Consider the following 18364-nt stretch of genomic DNA (forward strand, 5'->3'; position numbering starts at 1 on the left):
TCAATATGTTCTTTTCAACTTTTATTTTCGAAAGAAGTTCAAATTCAACTTTTAAATGCATGTGCCAAAAGGAAACATTATAGGTTATTTTGGGCCATTACCATTGAACAGGTGATTTTCCTCAACTTCTAAAATACATAACTCCTTCATTCCAAATCCAAATGAGGTAAAACTTTTAACCAAATTGAATAGGTTTTAAAGAGCTACAACTTTGATGAAGGAACGTTTTCCATTTGAATCCCATAGAAAAAGTTATTCAAGGTAGAAGAAGTGAACATTTGGCTTGGTACTTAGAAAATTTTCAAATATGTTTGATTTTCCAAACTTCCACCTCAAAATTCATCATGATCCAAGCTTCAAATGGAAACGTGTTCAACATGAAAGTTGTTTCCCTTGATCTCACCTTTCCAAAAAAATCCAAGATCATCTCATTTGGCCAAAGAATGAAGGACTTGCGCATGGGTTCTTTTCAAGGGACCAATTGGATGATTTTCACCTTCACATTTCAAACACAAATGCATGGCCACATGACATGATTTCAGCATGATTCTCAAGTAATTTTGGACTTGAATGCATCACTTGATGGGCCTATCGCACGTCCATGCAAGCATGCTAGGTGAATTTCTAAATTTGGCAAAAATTTGGAAGTGTGTGGAAATGAATTGGAATGCCTATAAATACAACCCTTCATGCTCAGAATTAAGGACCTCATTCCCAAGCTTTAAACCTTCAATTCAAACCCTCACCATTAAAGGATAATCTTGAAGGTTTTCATTTGAAAATCGAGCTTCAAATCTCATTCTATTTTGAGATTGAAACTCCAAGAGTCCAAGCCATTTTCTGATCTTAATCACTTCCTGCAAGCTTCTGAAGTCAAACCAAGCCCAATTGGGATCAAGATCAAGCAAGTTTGAAGCTCACTCGAATGTAATTTTTCATAATTTTCATCTCTTCGATTCTCTCTCAATTCTTCACTGTTCTTTGTGATTTTTGGTTGGTTGAAGTCCTACCAATGTAGGCAAGAAGATTGAGTTGCTTTGAGGTCAAATCAAAGCAACTCAGTTCATGATCCTCAAAATTCAAATCCTTGTATCTTTTTATATACTTGGAATTGGAGAAAATTGAGGCCAAATTCGAGCTCCTGAGCATTTTCTCTTCAAAATAGTGTCCTTGTTTTTTATTTTTCATGAAGTTGAGGTTGGACCAGTCCGGCGGTCATCACCATAGAAGATGACCGGAGCTAGGACTCCGGTGGTGAGTTGGCTTCATCTCATCCATCTGATATTGGTCCAAGGATCTAATCTCAATTTTTGGTTTGAATTACCACGCCTGTGGCGCTTTGACTCAGACCTTTGGTAGATAGCGAGCGTGTGGCCATCATATTTGTCACCTCAATTAATGAGGGAGATCTGATGTCCCTTGTTTTTTTTGTATTTTATAATTTTATGTTTAATTGCTTTATTTTGTTTTGATATTTCCCTCTTTCATTTTCTGAATTAAAATTATTTTTTGGATTGATTTTGATATTTTTCATGAATTAAATGTTTTTGTGCATATTTTTAATTGTTTAAAAATACTTCTGACTTTTCAAAAATCATGAGAAATTTTGTCTAAGGTCCTTTGACCTAGGATAAATCTCTTGGCCATTTATTTGGTGTTTTGAAGAGATTTTAGATTTTGGCCAAATTAAATTGAATTCTAATGTATTTTTAATTTGATTTTTAATTGATTAATTGTGTAAAAATTATGTTGAGCCATTTTTATGGTCTTGTGATGTTTGACTATTTGTTTGGGCTTGGTCAAGGTTGATTTGACTTTTGTTGGATTAAAATCATTGGATTTAGGGGATTGATGAAATGTACATTTCATCTTCCAAAATGAATGAATAATTTTAATTTGATAAATTCCTCCCATGACCAATTTGTGTTTCTCCCATTCCCCTCCCCATTCATCTTCATCCCTATTCTTTCCCATTCCTTTCATTCACCAATGAAATCTCAAATATCCTAAGGCTAATTGGTTCATCAATGACCTTGTGTGAGATGAATCAATACAAGTATGGATGAGATAGGTCAATCCTTCTTGATATTTTCTTTTAGTGTGTGGTATGTTTTAGGAGTTTAGTTCATTATACCAAATCTCTAACATGCATTAACACCTAAATTTTTATTGACCGGCCTCAGATAGTTGTGACTTCTACATAAGTCCAATTACGATTGCTTAACATAGAGTTAAATCTTAACCCTAAAGGCATAATATTCTAGTAAGTGGGATTGTAAGTCTCCCATCTTTCATGGTATTATGTGGAAACTTGGACTTCTTTCCTTCCTATGGAAGATGTCTTGGTTCAAAGATTCATGCTTGTGATAAGTGGGTTGAGTGTTCTCCAAAGAATGACTTAATCAATTAAAAATAAAAAACCTACTAACATCCAATTAACTTTGACTAACACTTGACTAACTATTGTTAATATTGCTTTACTTTCAAGTCATTTACTTTATCAAATTTAATTTCTAGTCATTTATCATTCATTGTCATTTACATTTCATTAAACTTGTTTATGTTTATGCCATTTTCACTTTGCTCATTTGAGTCATATCTTGTGATTGTATATATTTGTTTGTGTATTTTGATTTTGTTTGTGGTCTTAGGACCTTAAAATACTTGATAAACAACAAAAAAACTTAAAAAATGTTTGGTGGACTGTTGATCTTGATATGAACTTTTGGACTTAGGATTAGGCAACATTCCCTATGCAAAAAGGACTTGGCCAATGCCAACATTCTGAGACCAAGTTATTATGAACCGAGCCTTCATCTGATGCAAGTCTTGGGATTTATTTAAGTTCATCTGCTACATTGTCTTGATGTCAACTGTTATTTTGATCTTGTGTTTAATGTCTTATTCTGAGTTGATCAAGGAGTATTTCATCGGATACATGAGAAGACAAAGAAGACTGCTAGTTATGGGATTTGCTTGCTTGGATGTGGCCATCTTTATTTGATGCCTTGATCTTCATGATGTATGATATTGCTAATTGCTTGTTGATTATTGCTTGATTCAAAGTCCAAAGGGAAAGTGGGTTTTCTATAAGACATTTTTGTCTGTTGGATTGCATCATATTGGTAAGATCCTTTCAACTCTTAACTTTTAAATTTGTGCTTAGGATAGTTTCTTCATCTCCTCCCACTTCTTAAATTTCAAATTCCCTCCCCCTTTTGAAAAACTTTCTTTGCTTGTGATTTCAAACTTAGATATTGTTTTAAATTAGAAACTTTGGCCTTATGCTAATGAATTTTCAAACTCTTTCTTAAATCAAACTTGTAAATAAATCTAATCATATTGACTTAAAATTTCAAAAGACAAAAAGAACTAACACTGATTCAAATTTTTGGCCCTCTGTGCCCTTTTTTTTAATTAAAATTTTGTTAAAAGAAATTCACTCATTTTAAAATTATTACCACGAACTACGAGGTTTTGATCCCTCATTTTTATGTTGGTACGTAGGCACAAGTCTGAAGGTCTTGTCAAACGCAAAAATATAATCTATGAATTCTTTTCTCATCCCCACACTCTATTTTTTCTCAAACATCATTTTGTACCAAAAAACACATACACACAAAAAAAAAGGCTCCGTAGGAGTACCTAGGATACTTTGGGTGCTAACACCTTCCCTCTATGTAACCAACCCCCTTACATGTAATCTCTGGCGTTTTATTAGTTTTGATTTGAAAACTTCTTATCTTTGGGTTTTGTTCGTACTTTTCCCTTTTCCTTTGGAAATAATAAAAGCGCGGTGGTGACTCTGGTTTTATTGACGTTAAGTTTATGTATAGCTTGATGGTCATGAATTTACCGCTACACAGAGATGCATCTCCGTAACTTATATGTCTGTTTTTTTGTTGCTTTTCTTGCTTGTAGTAATTGAGTGACACTTGTCTGGTTTACTTATAGGTATTACGGATGATAGAGACGACAGGCTGAGGCACGAGAGGATTGCACATCATGCATTTTTCAGGACAGAAAAAAGTCAGGTTTCAGAGGCTCTTGTTCCCTCTAGCCCAGTTCATGCGGAGGAATCAACTTTTAGAGCTCATATGTCTCCATATTCTTCTTCCCGTAGAAGACGGGTGTCACCTACTGACGCATCACTACCTCCATCTTCCCATTGGTGACAAGTTTCACCTATTCAGGCTCCAGAGGTACCCGAGTCACCGAAGGTACCAGGGGTACCAGTGCCACCCCAAGCACCAGAGGGACCTCATGCTGATGAGCCACTACCATCTCAGGATGATGAGACTAATGAGCCAGGGTCATCTTAGGTTGTTGAGGCTGATGATTCAGTGCCACCTCAGGTATTTGGAGGAGGCCCTACAAAGTTGTCACTGCTGTCTCTTTACCCAGATCATACTGCCAAACATATCTGGGACGAAGAGGTAAAATTAGTCAGATTCGTTCTTTTTAAATTATATTTATTATTATATCACAAGTTTATGACATAAATTTATTTTTCTGCTGGATTGTGATCCGCTGAAAACTATTAACCATGAGCGGAAGATTATTGGCTTGCCTCAGCCTACTGACGAGTGGTTTCAGGCTGCTTTGTCCCTATCTAGGATGAAAGACTTGTGCAAGTCCGGTTATGTTACAATCAACCACGTGATGCTTAATGCATTCATGGAGAGATGACACACTGATACGTCATCATTTCATCTACCACTTGGTGAGATGTTTATCACACTCGATGATGTGTCGTGTTTGCTGGAACTTCTGATTAGGGGAAAACTTCTAGATCATGGGAGGATTAGCAAATATGACGCACTCGAGTTGATGCTAGACTATCTGGGAGTTGACCCAGAGGTTTCCATGAGCGTGGAAAAAACCATAGTGGGTCATGATAGTTTTGAATTCCTGAAAAAAGGTATATGCAGATGAGTTCCTTAGAGCAGAGCAGACTAGAGGTGATGACGAGCAGGTGGGGCTGCATAGAGCGTATGCTATGCAATCCTACCTGCTATATTTGGTTGGCATTGTAATTTTTATGGACAAGAGTGCCATTTATGTGGGTTTCTTCTACCTATGGTACTTTGAGGATTTCGAGCGGATCCAAGAGTACAAGTGGGGGGCCTCTTGTTTGGTCTACTTGTACTCTAAGTTATCAGAGGGTTGTAGGTGGAAGATGAAGCAGGTGACAAGCAACATCACACTATTAACGATAATATTTATTGGTCTTTTAGTGTTTGTTTGTCATTTTCATTACATTTTTGCAACACCATTACTAATGATTCGTATGTTCCAACACTTTTTAGGCATGAATCCTCTGACACTTCCCACGCATCTCTGGTTGGTCGTGTGTACCGACTAATACTGAGGATATATTGTGTGCTTCTGCATTTTCCCCGCTCAGTGGAAATCAGACAACAAAGTCATTTCGAGTATATCTTGACTGCTTGGTTGTTGAAGATATGGACTTTAACAGTTGTGTCGATCACCATGAGACACGACCATTTGACGACATAGTGTTATACTCGGGATGGTTGACTTGTGGTTCACATCTCATATTTTCTCATCTTCCTTAGCGCATCATGCGGCAGTTTGGCTACACTCCGACTATTCTCAGACACCCTGTTATCTCCGCTCCTCCTGCTATGAGACGTAGAGATATAAATGACATGTTGTTTGATGATTATCTTAGTCATTTGGTACTGGAGGAGGCACGAAGTACCATAGCTGAGAGCGACCGGAGTTATGTCGACGGGTATATCAGGTGGTTCTTCAGGGTGTCACATCCGTATATGGTGCAGGATGCTCCAAGAGATCCATCTAGGCCAGCTCGTTAGGAGATACTAGAGGAGGAGAAAGCACAATTAGATCATGCTCATGATATCTTGTCTAGATATCGTCGCATTGTGGAGATTGCACAGGCAGGCATTGACAAAGGTATCTTTCCTGATGATTCTAAGGCGATGCAGGTCCTAGATGCCATTATGACGAAGGCACGAGAGACACTGATGTATCGGAGACAGAGTCAGAGGACAAGGTTAGAGGAGGTCGAGGAGCCCGAGGAGCTCTAGTCCGGCATACACAGTAGTTGATAGTATTTGTACTTTGGATTTATTATAGATTGTATTTTATTTTGACTTGTTTCGACTATATTGTGTATTTCGACTTCATTTTGTATCGACTGATGACTTATTTTGACCATCTGAATTTATATGTCATTTTTTGCATATAGATTGTATAGTTTAATGTTCGTCACATAACAAAGGCCTTAACGTTTACAAATCATCATTTTCATCCGAGTAACCTTAAAACTAACTTAACTTAAACAGAGATGCATCTCCCTAAATAGAGATGCATCTCCGGAACAATAAAAGATTAAAATTGACATTTCAAAGAGCGGTGTATGGGATGTGTTTCGAAATATTACGGAGATGAATCTTCTGATCAATTAATGTTTTGACTTAAAATAAGTTGCGTCCGGAGATGTATCTCCAAAATCTGAGGAACATTTTAGATTTTTTCCACCCCATAGGCCAGGATAAAAAATTCCATAAATTGTTTTCTTAATATTTTTAACAATACAAACATTGTATTATATCATTTTTGTTACTTTGGGTTTCAATGTAATTTTTTCAAACTACTTATTTTTTATTTATTTCAATATATTTATTAGGATGCTGAAAATAATAAATTGTTGTCTTGAAGTGTCAATATACTTAAAATGTCAAAACTTACTATATAATCTTGGCACTCTAATCTTTACTTAAAATTTTATCTTCTAATATTTCTTTTACTATCTAACTATTTCTTTCAATAAAAAAATTAACTCTTAGATATCCATCTTTTCTTTGAGACTATTTTCAATATTATTCAGTATTCTAATGATTAAAAATTATTCAAAGTGTTTTCTATGTAATACTAGTAGCTAGAGACATATTTAGCCTTTACATATGAAAAGGTGAATCTAAAAATAATGAGAATGAAACGTTTATTTCCTCAATATTATGCTAAGGCCATTTTTATCATTCTCTGACCAGGTCAAATTTCTTATTGAGGCAAGTACTTGTTTGTGAGGTTTAGTAGAAAGCAAAAAAAGATTAATCTACACGTGTAGAAAAAGAATCCATAAACAAAACTATGTTATTCTTGATCATGCTTAGTGCAAGAATTCAGGAAGCAAATTCATGAGCACGGTTCATTTTTGTGTTAAATTTCTGCCTCTGGTTATTATCAAAATGAAGAATATAAATACAAAAGCAGTGTTATTCAAAGGTGACAAAAATGGCTCAACTGGAACGCCCTCAGAGACATGCCGATGCTTCGAAAAGTCCTGGTTCCATTCAAACCATAGAACAACTCCTCCGAGGTAAGCCTTCCTCGCCATGAAACATTACTAGTTCATGCGAATTAGCATTTTTATATGTTACCAAGTTACCATGAAAATGTACTGTGGATCGATGTTATATGTAACCTATTTTGACATATAGCAGGAGAAGCCTCAAAGCCAAAGCTGTCACAAAGCAAATCCTCGTCTTCTTCGGCCTGTTCTTCTCCGTCCTCTCCTTTCTTCCAAAGGTTGAGGCATCTTGACTCAGAAGAAGACCATGGCCAGAATCAGAATCAGAAGAAATCAGTTATCACCAAAGTAAAGGAAAAAGCCAAGAAGTTGCGCCATAGCCTCAGTAAGAAAAAACACGAGGACTGGAATCTTACTAGTCCCCCTTCGAGTGCTGGACATGAAGGTGATGGAGCAGAAGAAGATGCTGAAAAGCATGGAGCTACATGTAGTAAAAAAACATATATAACTTGTTCTCTTCATTCTTTTTTATTCGTATATGAATAATTGTTGTCTCCGATTTATATTTCAGTGTATGAATCTGAGATGGCACATGAAGGACATAAAGAAAGTACAAGGCAACATTCAAGACCGAGTCCAGTAACCCCACAGAAGCATGTTCTGTCAAACAATGAAAAGCTTGGATTAGAACAAGCTAGAGAAAAGACACTAAATCGTTCGCTGTCAAAGAAAACAACACAACCAGCTGAAACAGCAACTCCTGCGCCGACACTTTCTGGTCCAAGCAAGATAATCGCCAAAACCTCACCGGAGAAGAATCAGACACCAGCATATGCTGAAGCATCAGAAACAGCTCAATATATAACCTCCAAAGTTCACGGCCTCTCAGTTTCCAAACCTGGAGAGAATCACAATTCATCATCAACAGCTAATAAACAGGCATCATTGTCCATTCGCACTTCACGTACTCCTCCAGCTAAAATGCCTTCTCAAATAGCTCCAAGCATCCCTCGAGATTCATCAAATCCAGTGGAAACTTCACCACCTTCACCACCCGCATCTGCTCCACCGGGTCCGACCAATAACTCTCCCCCGTCACAGATATGGGATAAGGGTGTTTCGGTGAAGGAATACTTGATGAACAAATTTGAGCCAGGTGAAGATGAGAAAGCTCTCTCGAAAGTGATATCTGAAGCAATGAGTCCTAGAAGAACTCCCGGTGATGTAGGTGTGATTGAGAAGGTGAGAGAAGCGGTAACATCTTTGCTCCGAACTGAGGAACCAACAAAACATGCAGACACAAATACAAACACAAACACAAACACGAACACTACTTCTCGTACGCCATCCCAAGTCTCAGCATCTACCAGCACCACCCGTGCACCATCTCAAATCTCTGTCTCAGCCTCTACCAGCACTACCCGTGCGCCATCTCAACTCCCTGTATCTTTTAACACTCAAGAAGGTAATTTACTACTAGTTCATTTCGTATCATCTGATTTTTTTCCTATACATTATTTTTGCCTCTAACATAAGCCAATGTTTAATTTGATCATTCTAAATATGCAGATGTTCAGGAAGAAAACCATGGCAGGGTTCTTCAGGCAAATTGAAAGTCCACATGATGTTTTTGTTTCATATTTGTGTATGCATTCAGTTTCGATTCAATCTTGTTGAATATGTTACCCCCTAATTAGACTGAAAATATAGTTTCCCTTATATTTGTAAAATTTGATAGTATGTAATAAGTTATGTTTTCTGCGTATAACGACCTGAAGGATACATTGTATATATTACATTTTTTTGCCACAAAATATTTAGCTGCGAATCATGAATACTAAAATCATAAGTTAGAACCCTTACGTGATTTGAGAAACTTGATTAGAGATGGTAATGTCATCTTCTTATTACAAACATTACCGCGAACATCAAATTACACACATGAGATATACAAAAGGTGACAAACTATATAATGCACTCACATCAAAAGCTAGTTTCTGCTGTCACTTCAAGATTTTGGATTCAATGTCTTCTAAGCTCAAGCCTTTTGTTTCCGGGACAGACGTTACAATGAACACAAGTGACACTAAAGCAATGGCCGCAAAAAGGAGAAAAAGGTTATCTGCTCCTAGATACTCCTGCAGTGGAAATCAACATACATTACAAATTCCAAAAGTAATCAGACAATGTTAAAAATGATAAAGTTATCTTCCATAAGAAAATAAAACTGAAAGTAATGAATCTAAAACCTTTAGTGGTGAGAATGCAAAGGTAACAACAGCATTGGCAGCGAAGTTGGTAAGAACAGCCATACTAATCCCCCGTCCTCTAGTGCGAAGTGGGAAGATTTCCGATACCATAAGCCAACTTATCGGCCCAAACGATATCTGCAATTCAAATGAAATTTGACATTAATCTATTGTAGTCCATAATATTTTAAGCCATGGTTATCAGTATCTTACGATATATACGATATAAATTCCTAGTGTGAATCTATTTTGGACCTGAATATCATCTTGAATCCCGGTTCATTGTAATGAATTCTTATTCACCATAATGAATTTCTACCTAAACTTAGCATAGCTAACCAACTTTTTGGCCAACTCTATAAGCAGGGCCAATGAACAGAAAACCGTTACCTGGTAGCAACCAACGTAAAGAAGTAAAGCGGCAACAGCAACAATTGGTAACCCTCCGAGGAATTTATAATAAGCGGAAAGGAGAACTAAAGATAGGGCCTACAGAAATAAAATAAAAATGAATAACCATTGCATTTGACAAGTTTAATTACTGTAAGAATCTGTTAGTTAGTTCAAATGTGATAGAATTCCTACAATGCCACTGACACCTCCAATCAGAAGAGGTCTTCTCCCCAAATCATCTACTTTTAGAACAGCAACCGATGTCATTACTAACTACAAGTTGATCAATCACAAAAATAATACCGTCAGTGTACCAAAGCGGTCTCTCTTCCTACAAGTGAAAAACCTAAATAGGTATACCTTGAATAAGCCAATAACAACTGAAACTTTAGCCGCGTCGGCTGCGGCAGAAAATCCAGCACTCTAGATATATGACATGTATATAATCAACTGTGAGCAAGATGGAAATGAGAAAATTTCGTTGAAAATAAAGCTAAAAATGAATTTTAATAATTAAGTACCTGAAGAATAGGACCTGCATAATACAGAACACTAGGCTGACCTGTTATCTATTGTGATAAGGTGTGGTATCAGACAAACAGAAGAAAGAACTCTCCATATTTCCTTCAGGATAACATGAATAAAGTGGAAGTATCCAAACAGAATTATGATATAAATTATAATGATGAAATAACTCATTGCGCTGAAATGGAACAACCTGTTGAAATAATACTAGCCCCCCACCGATTATGAACGCTTTCAGATTGGGACCCTGAAACACCTCTAAGAAATTCGCCTCGGATTCTTGATCTTCATACGCTGACTTCAATGAGACGATGCTCTCTTCTATCTGTTTCTCAGATTCTTTGTCACCGGGTGGTCGGCCTCTTAATTTGCTAAGGGAAACAATTGCCTTCTCCTTTAAATCTTGAAAAGAACCTTTTCCTTGTACTGCTTTGAGAAGCAACCATCGAGGAGAGGCGGGGAGAGTCCACATTCCGAGCCCCATTAACACAGCAAGCGGAGCACTAAATCCATACATGAATCGCCATCCACCAACTGTAGTAATCTGAAAGCTTCCCACAAAATAACCCAACTGCGTGATAGTTCAGTCACCGGCTCAGTAAACTCTTCGGTTGATAAGAGATACGTAAAAGGAAATTATATAACGTACCAGAATACCCAAGACAATGAAGAGTTCTTTTAATGATACTAGAGTCCCGCGGATTTGAGATGGACATGTTTCTGCAATGTATAAAGGAGCTCCATGCATGGCCTGTAATTCATTTCGCCCGTAAGATTGTGCCGAAGTAATCAACATTACCAACAAAAAACATGTTATGGTTTAAATTAGCCTACCAGACCTATACCAAGTCCATAAATCAGCCTTCCTGCTAAGAGAACACCAAGTTCCGGTGCAGTGGCAGTGATTGCACTGCCAAGTAGATACAACAAGGCCGCGCCGATTAGCTGTCGCTTCCTCCCTAGTATTTTTAGCAAATTAAATCCTTAAAAAAATCTAAAGAAGTTCAGTTTCTGCTTTTTTGGATAAAATGTAAGTAATCAAAGCATTTACCAATGAAATCAGCAATTGCAAAAGCAAGAAGTGAGCCAAGAAGAGCCCCATATAGGGAACCACTGACCTATGTTTGACATTACGAGTTAGATTCTAAAAGTGTAAAGATGATCATAACTTATCCATAAATTGCAAGCAAGAAGTTTTCCAGGTACGATACAGAAATCATACCACAAGACCAAGCTGAACGGAAGAAAGATTGGACCAAGCGATACCGCTAAGCTCCGGTGACTGAAATCAAATCAATCATATGAAAACCATTAACTTATACTTATGACAGACACTGATTGACAAATTATTACCTGCAGCGAAATCGTAGCACCGGACGTGGCACCAATATCATAACCAAATAACAAGCCACCCAATGCAGGGAACACAAACCTAAATTTTGAAACAACATACAAAATTAACTGCTACACATAGGCCTAAAGCTTGTTACTAAGAGCAAGTAGTAAAGCATCACATACTTTGACACATCTATTACAGTTTTTCACATTATTCTACACCTCTCTTATTCAATCAATGCCTTAGAAAGAAAGAAAAGTGACAGAAACGTACGGAAGAATCACAGAAGACCAAGAAAATTCCTCTTGGTAAGTTTCATCAGAAGCAACCGACTCAGAATTGCTCCCAGCAGAATACTCCTTCTGCGCTCGAACCTGCCCAGAAGATGAAAAGAGCAAATTAGACTAAAAAGCTTAAAACTTTGATGAATTTTCAAGTTTCTGGGCACTTACATGGAATTTGCGGTTATGAATAGAGTGAGAGGTGAGAAGTGGAAAACAGACACGTGTTGGCGAGGAATGATGGTTAATGGAAGAAGAAAGGAAGCGCGGAGAAGAAAACGGAGGTTTTGACTTTGTTATTATTCTTTGATGGTGAAGTGGTTTGAAATTGAAGAGAGTAGTTGATGATGCCATTTTGAGACTTGAGAGTAGTTGGTTGAATCAGGAGTGAGGAATCATGGTTGTTTGTTTGTTTGTTATCTGTTAGTGAATCTTGACAAGTAAATGAAATGGCACAGTGTGTGATGCAAGATAGTCCAGACACTATATGTGTAAAATGTAATCCAATATTTAAAGCCAGCTCAACTCACAACTGGTGAAAGGACATTAGATATAGAAATACTGAGTTTATTTTAAAATTATTTTTTTTGAAATTTTTTAAAATTTTTTAAAATTTTTTAAAATTTTAAAATGATATGATATTTTATAATTAATATATTTATTTTTAGTATGAATGCGGGTAACGAGTACATGTATGAGTACTTACATACTCATAGAGTACGGATACGGGTGCAGGTATAAACTCCGATACAAGGATTTTTTTCAAATTGCGGGTATGGGATAAGTAGTATAGTACCCTATCCAAATCTTGTCTATTGTCATCCCTAATGTAATGTATATAACTTCTTATTTCAATACCTCTACCTTTTTGATTTTTTATTAATTAAGTGTTAGAGTGTTTGAACGTATCACTTTTATTAGTAATTGATCTAAGGTATTTGTCAAACCATTCATCATTTTTGGCGCCCAAGCAGGTATAGACTCCGATACAAGGATTTTTTTTCAAATTGCGGGTATGGGATAAGTAGTATATTACCATATTCAAGCCTTGTCCATTGTCATCCCTAGTGGAATGTATATAACTTCTTATTTCAATACCTCTGCCTTTTTGATTTTTTATTAATTAATTGTCAGAGTGTTTCTATGTATCACTTTTATTAGTAATTGATCTAAGGTATTTGTCGAACCATTCATCTGGATCTAGCTTACCAAATCAACTAGCATTAATGGTGCTCTACGTAGGGGATTATGGTTTTATTTGCCCTAAAAAAACAATTGCTTTGCTTAATGGTTCATAGGAAGAACACAATGACGATTAATACCCATCACAATAGTGGGGTGCCAACTCTTATATTACATGAACCAACTGACCATCCTCACAAAAACATCCAAGTCGTGGCGAACAACGAGAAGCCTTTGATCATGGATCTAAGGCATTTGTGCATGATTAGACATGAATCATTGTCGATCAGAATAAATCCTCAATCGTCCGTCCATCTAGAGACCTAAGAGGATGATCAAAGTCTATTTTAATCTCCCCATGTTTTCGTTGCCACATTACTCAACCCTCTTGACCAAACTCAAGGAAAATCCAACACTAGAACGATTACATGAACCAAAACAGCATCCAAGTTGTGGTGATCAACAAGAAGCCTTTGATCATAGATCTAAGGCATCTATGCATGATTAGACATGACTCATTGTCAATCAGAATAAATCCTCAATTGTTCATCCAACTAGAGACCTAAGGGGATGGTCAAAGTCTATTTTAATCTCCCCATGTTTTCGTTGCCACATTACTCAACCCTTTTGACCAAACTCAAGGAAAAATCCAACATTAGAACTATTACATGAACCAACAGACCATCCTTACAAAAACATACAAGTCGTGGCAATCAACGAGAAGCCTTTGATCATGGATCTAAGGCATTTATGCATGATTAGACATGAATTATTGTCGATCAGAATAAATCCTCTACCGTTCATCCAACTAGAGACCTAAGGGGATGATCAGAGTCTACTTTAATCTCCCCATGTTTTTGTTTCCATGTTACTCAACCCTCTTAACCAAACTCAAGGAAAAATCCAACACTAGAACGATTACGTGAACCAACATACCATCCTCACAACAACATCCAAGTTATGGCGATCAACGAGAAGCCTTTGATCATGGATCTAAGGAATTTGTGCATGATTAGACATGAATCATTGTCTATTAGAATAAATCCTAAATCGTTCATCCAACTAGAGACCTAAGGGGATGATCAGAGTCTATTTTAATCTCCTCATGTTTTCGTTTCCACATTACTCAACCCCCTTGACCAAATTCAAGGAAAAAACCAAACTAGAACGATTACATTCTCTACGACATCGTAGAAACATCGACATCCTTTGGAAACAACCAAATATAGTGGCAAAAAACTGTGGGTTATTGACCGACTATCCATTTACTAGTCAAATTAGAAGCTTTGTGATCCATAATAAGTGTGTAATTTATCCATATTGATTTCACACTCTTATTCATTTACTTTCGCACGAAGTAACACATGAAACCCCTAATTTATGCATTAACTTATCATCAATTGAATATGATATATATGATGAATAAAATGAAATTGAAAAGGATCAAAATGCCATGCAATATGGATAAAGGGAGATAAAGTTTGAAGTGCAAAAATGGCCAAAACTCAGACCAAATTCACTAGGCGGGTGCAACTCAATCAATGAATCTAAGACATAAATAAATGTTGTCTATGATTATGATTTGATCCTAATTTATCATCAACTGAATATGATATATATGATTAATATAATGCAAATGAAAAGGATTAAAATGACAAGCAATATGGACAAAGGGAGACAAAGTTTGAAGTGCAAATGAGGTTAAGACTCAGGCCAAACTCACTATGCGAGTGCAGTTCAATCAATGACCTCAGGACATAATTAATCACTTAGAAAATAGGGAAATTTTTTTAGTGAGCCACAAATCGACCAACGAATGGAAGGCGATTCAAAGGCAGCTAGAAGGTTGCTTGGCATGAGGAAAGCTCGGTCTGTTTAGCGAGCCACCCTCTGGTCAGCAAATTGAAGTCACATTATAAATCTATTTAAAGGAGCTTAGGTTTTCATTCGGATATATAGTTTTTAGTTTTAGTTTCTTCGGAGAGAGAGGAGCTAGTGGGAGATAGACTTAATAGACTTTTAACATCGAAGGCAAGTCGAAGTGGATTATAGCAAAGGATTGAGATATTGTCTGATGTCGTTCTACTATTATCCCTTCTTTATTGCTACTGTCATTGTGAGTATCTAAGTTCATTTTTGTAGGAATTAATTCGTATTTTATTATGACGTATATGTACTACTCTTGATCATGACATTATGACAATGTTAGTTATTCATTTGATTGATGTTTACTCTATTGTTTAATGCTTGGTATATCTTAATCAATTTTGTGAACCTAATATGCTATTGAGAAGTACTCTTAGGTTTAGACAAATGATATTCGTTTATGTCAAATATGCTTTGATCATTTATAACTTTATTTTATGAACTTAAACAGTTATAGAGAGGGACTCTTTAGATTTAGACCACGAATGTTCATTTATTGAATGTTAAATTTTAGAGATAAGTTTAAGTTTTATATACTCACATATATTGTCGAATCATAATGATATCATATTGTTTATTAAGCTAAAATATTTTCGAATAAACAGTAAGATTGATATCATGATATTATTTGAGACATCTATAGTGTTGCCGAATGATAGGTTATTATATGAATTAATGACTAAAATATATATAATTGATCAATAGTAAGCATGTGCTTATAGTAGTTGTAATCTAGCCCCAATATATCTCTATCATCTATTAAATCTTATCTTTTAATTTAAGAAAAATTACACCAGAGGTCCTTTAAGTTATTTACTCTTTTGTAACAGATTGGTTCTTTAAGTTTTTTTTTTTGACAATTTGGCCCTTTAAGTTTATTTCTACATCTTTTTCCTTATATTTTGAACATTTAAAAATGTGTCACTATTGTATTTTTGGCAGCACTTCATCATTTATATATCACTCAAAATAATTGCATCCACAATTAGCACATTTACTCTGTTAAAAAAGGGTAACGGTGCACACATTTGATATCTTAAAGGACCAAGTTGTTACAAAAAAAACTTAAACAAGCAATCTGTTATACAAAAATAACTTAGAGGACATCTGGTGTAATTTTACCTTTAATTTTTTATCTTTCCTTTTTTTATCTTTAGTTCTAAAAATATTGCCTTTAATATATATATATATATATATATATATATATATATATATATATATATATATATATATATATATATATATATATATATATATATATATATATATATATATATATATATATATATATATATATATATATATATATATATATATATATATACTCTTAGCTTATTTTCCTTGTTATTACTAATGTATTTTATAGTTTGAAAGAAAATTGTGCATGTGATGTAAAGCCAACTACTATTTGATATTGAGATTGAAAGGACAACTCCCCACAATCTTATAAAAGCAAAACATTATTCTTTCTGTTTCTCAAATCTTATAAGAAATGGCTAATCAATAGGATCAAAATGACTATGAAATCATCAACAACAATGTTGGTCGTAGGATTCCTTGTTACAATAGTATGAAGGTATTAGAAGTGTAGTTCCTCAATAGATTATTTTATCAAAACAAGTCCATGGATGTTAAAACAATCACTTATGTTTTTTTGGCAAGGAAACATATAAACCTTATAGGAGGCATGAGATAGATATAAATAAATGTTGGGAAGGTGTTTGAATCATAGATTCAATGAACTTATGCAGATTCATATCTTTAGAAATGGACTTCTATAACAACCCAAACTATTACTTGATGCAGTTGTAGGTGTTTTTGTGATGTCAAAAAGTGTAGAAGATGTCATTTCAATTATAGATATAATGGACCTCATCAGTCATTAGAGAAAATACAATATAATCAATCCCCGTTCAAATAAAGCATGGAATACTAAAGTTTGGGTGGAAAAAAATAAAAGGGAGAAAAATAAGTCAAGTGTATTTGGAAAATATTTTGGTTAGAATTAATATGAGTGATGAAAAAAATAAAATCAAAATGAAAGAAAATGGTTGAAAAATAAGAAAATAAGATAAATAAAGAAAAGAGAATAAAAATAAGGGTTAGGGGTTCAACCCTCATCCACTAGACCAAGCTCCCTTTGGAGATAACCAAGCCCTTCTGAAAATAAAATATTAAAGTTAAACCAAAAATAAAACACGCTCGTTGAAGCACCAATCATAACAAGACACAAAATATTTTAAAATTCAAACGTGTGCAAGCCAACAACCACTAAGGTCGTCTTCAACCTTCAACCATCAAATTCCAACTTCTGCAACTCGTGTTTTTAGGAGGAGTCAAACATGGATTCAACTCCCAAACACTTAATCATTATCTTCTCCACACTCATGTGCCATTGATTGGCTCTAAGTGTGGAGTATTTCTCAAGGACTCCGAAATGTAACTTAACCTAAAAATTAAATTAAATGGTGAACAATGGATAATCAGAACTTATACCATAGGGTTAAACATCAATGAAGAATTTCGAGCAAGAGGGTAACTTGTTTGAGTGAAAAAGATGAGTGTAACTACCTTATCATAATCGATCTCATTGGGGGACTCCGATGAGTGTGGATAGCTCAGAGAGGGTGTTTGTCGATGATGTTAGTGTTTTACAAAGTTTAAGGGAGGTGTTGTAAAGGTTTCTGGGTGCTTAACTTGGATTGAAATGACTTAAAACTCAGAAAGTGAAACTCTATTTTTGACGGAGAAATATGGTTTTGAAGCAGAGTTTTTCTAGCTTGAAAAGCCTGTCTAATTCAAGGAATACCTTCCCCCATTTGTAAGGAAGGTGTGGGAAGTGTTTGGAGGGAGAATGAGAGAGGTTTGCTCATAAAAGGGGAGAGGCTTGAAACATGACAAAGTGAGACTTGTGGAGGAAGTGTTGTCTACTTATGACTTGGTTTTTTGCTTCTATTCAATTTGTTTGCACCTTAGCATAAAATAAGAGGGACAAAGATGGTTCAATCAGAGTTGTGGTGGCTTTTGCTTTTTGCCATTTTGGGGGGAAAATGGCTTTTGACTTTGGATTTGATTTAGATTCATGTGACCTTAATCCTTTCCATTCTAACTTGAAAATGTGTCTTGAGGTGTTTTGCAATGTGTTTGGGATCAAAAGGGATCATAAAAAAAA

The 18364-nt window shown here is 35.5% G+C and overlaps 2 protein-coding genes across 3 annotated transcripts; one reads left to right on the forward strand and one right to left on the reverse strand.

Annotated features, from left to right (window-relative positions):
* Positions 1 to 7017: 7017 nt before the first annotated feature.
* LOC127101031 (uncharacterized) lies at positions 7018 to 9086 on the forward strand. 2 transcript variants are annotated; one of them, XM_051038341.1, is made up of 4 exons: positions 7018 to 7369; positions 7491 to 7787; positions 7872 to 8765; positions 8870 to 9086. In XM_051038341.1, the coding sequence occupies exons 1-4, from the start codon at positions 7285 to 7287 to the stop codon at positions 8911 to 8913; spliced, it is 1320 nt and encodes a 439-aa protein (XP_050894298.1). In that variant the 5' UTR covers positions 7018 to 7284; the 3' UTR covers positions 8914 to 9086. The 2 variants fall into 2 exon arrangements, with proteins under 2 accessions (XP_050894298.1, XP_050894299.1); XM_051038342.1 differs by having other exon boundaries at positions 7019 to 7369; positions 7494 to 7787.
* On the reverse strand, positions 9031 to 12580 carry LOC127101030 (D-xylose-proton symporter-like 3, chloroplastic). The gene is made up of 14 exons (XM_051038340.1): positions 12256 to 12580; positions 12077 to 12177; positions 11821 to 11899; positions 11690 to 11749; positions 11519 to 11585; positions 11302 to 11426; positions 11117 to 11218; positions 10661 to 11038; positions 10464 to 10511; positions 10303 to 10365; positions 10135 to 10215; positions 9940 to 10038; positions 9550 to 9687; positions 9031 to 9438 (listed from the first exon to the last, which is right to left on the reverse strand). Exons 1-14 carry the CDS (start codon positions 12436 to 12438, stop codon positions 9304 to 9306), a joined length of 1659 nt encoding a protein of 552 aa, XP_050894297.1. The 5' UTR covers positions 12439 to 12580; the 3' UTR covers positions 9031 to 9303.
* Positions 12581 to 18364: the final 5784 nt, after the last annotated feature.

This window comes from Lathyrus oleraceus, chromosome 7 (assembly GCF_024323335.1).
Source record: "Lathyrus oleraceus cultivar Zhongwan6 chromosome 7, CAAS_Psat_ZW6_1.0, whole genome shotgun sequence".
NCBI lineage: Eukaryota > Viridiplantae > Streptophyta > Magnoliopsida > Fabales > Fabaceae > Lathyrus > Lathyrus oleraceus.

Coding starts and splice junctions, on each gene's coding strand:
- LOC127101031 (XM_051038341.1), top strand. CDS start 7,285: ATGGCTCAACTGGAACGCCCTCAGAGACATGCCGATGCTTCGAAAAGT. Junction 7,370..7,490: donor CATAGAACAACTCCTCCGAG/GTAAGCCTTCCT, acceptor TTTGACATATAG/CAGGAGAAGCCTCAAAGCCA. Junction 8,766..8,869: donor ATCTTTTAACACTCAAGAAG/GTAATTTACTAC, acceptor CTAAATATGCAG/ATGTTCAGGAAGAAAACCAT.
- LOC127101030 (XM_051038340.1), bottom strand. CDS start 12,438: ATGGCATCATCAACTACTCTCTTCAATTTCAAACCACTTCACCATCAA. Junction 10,216..10,302: donor TTGTTATTGGCTTATTCAAG/GTATACCTATTT, acceptor ATCAACTTGTAG/TTAGTAATGACATCGGTTGC. Junction 9,688..9,939: donor TTTACGTTGGTTGCTACCAG/GTAACGGTTTTC, acceptor TTTGAATTGCAG/ATATCGTTTGGGCCGATAAG.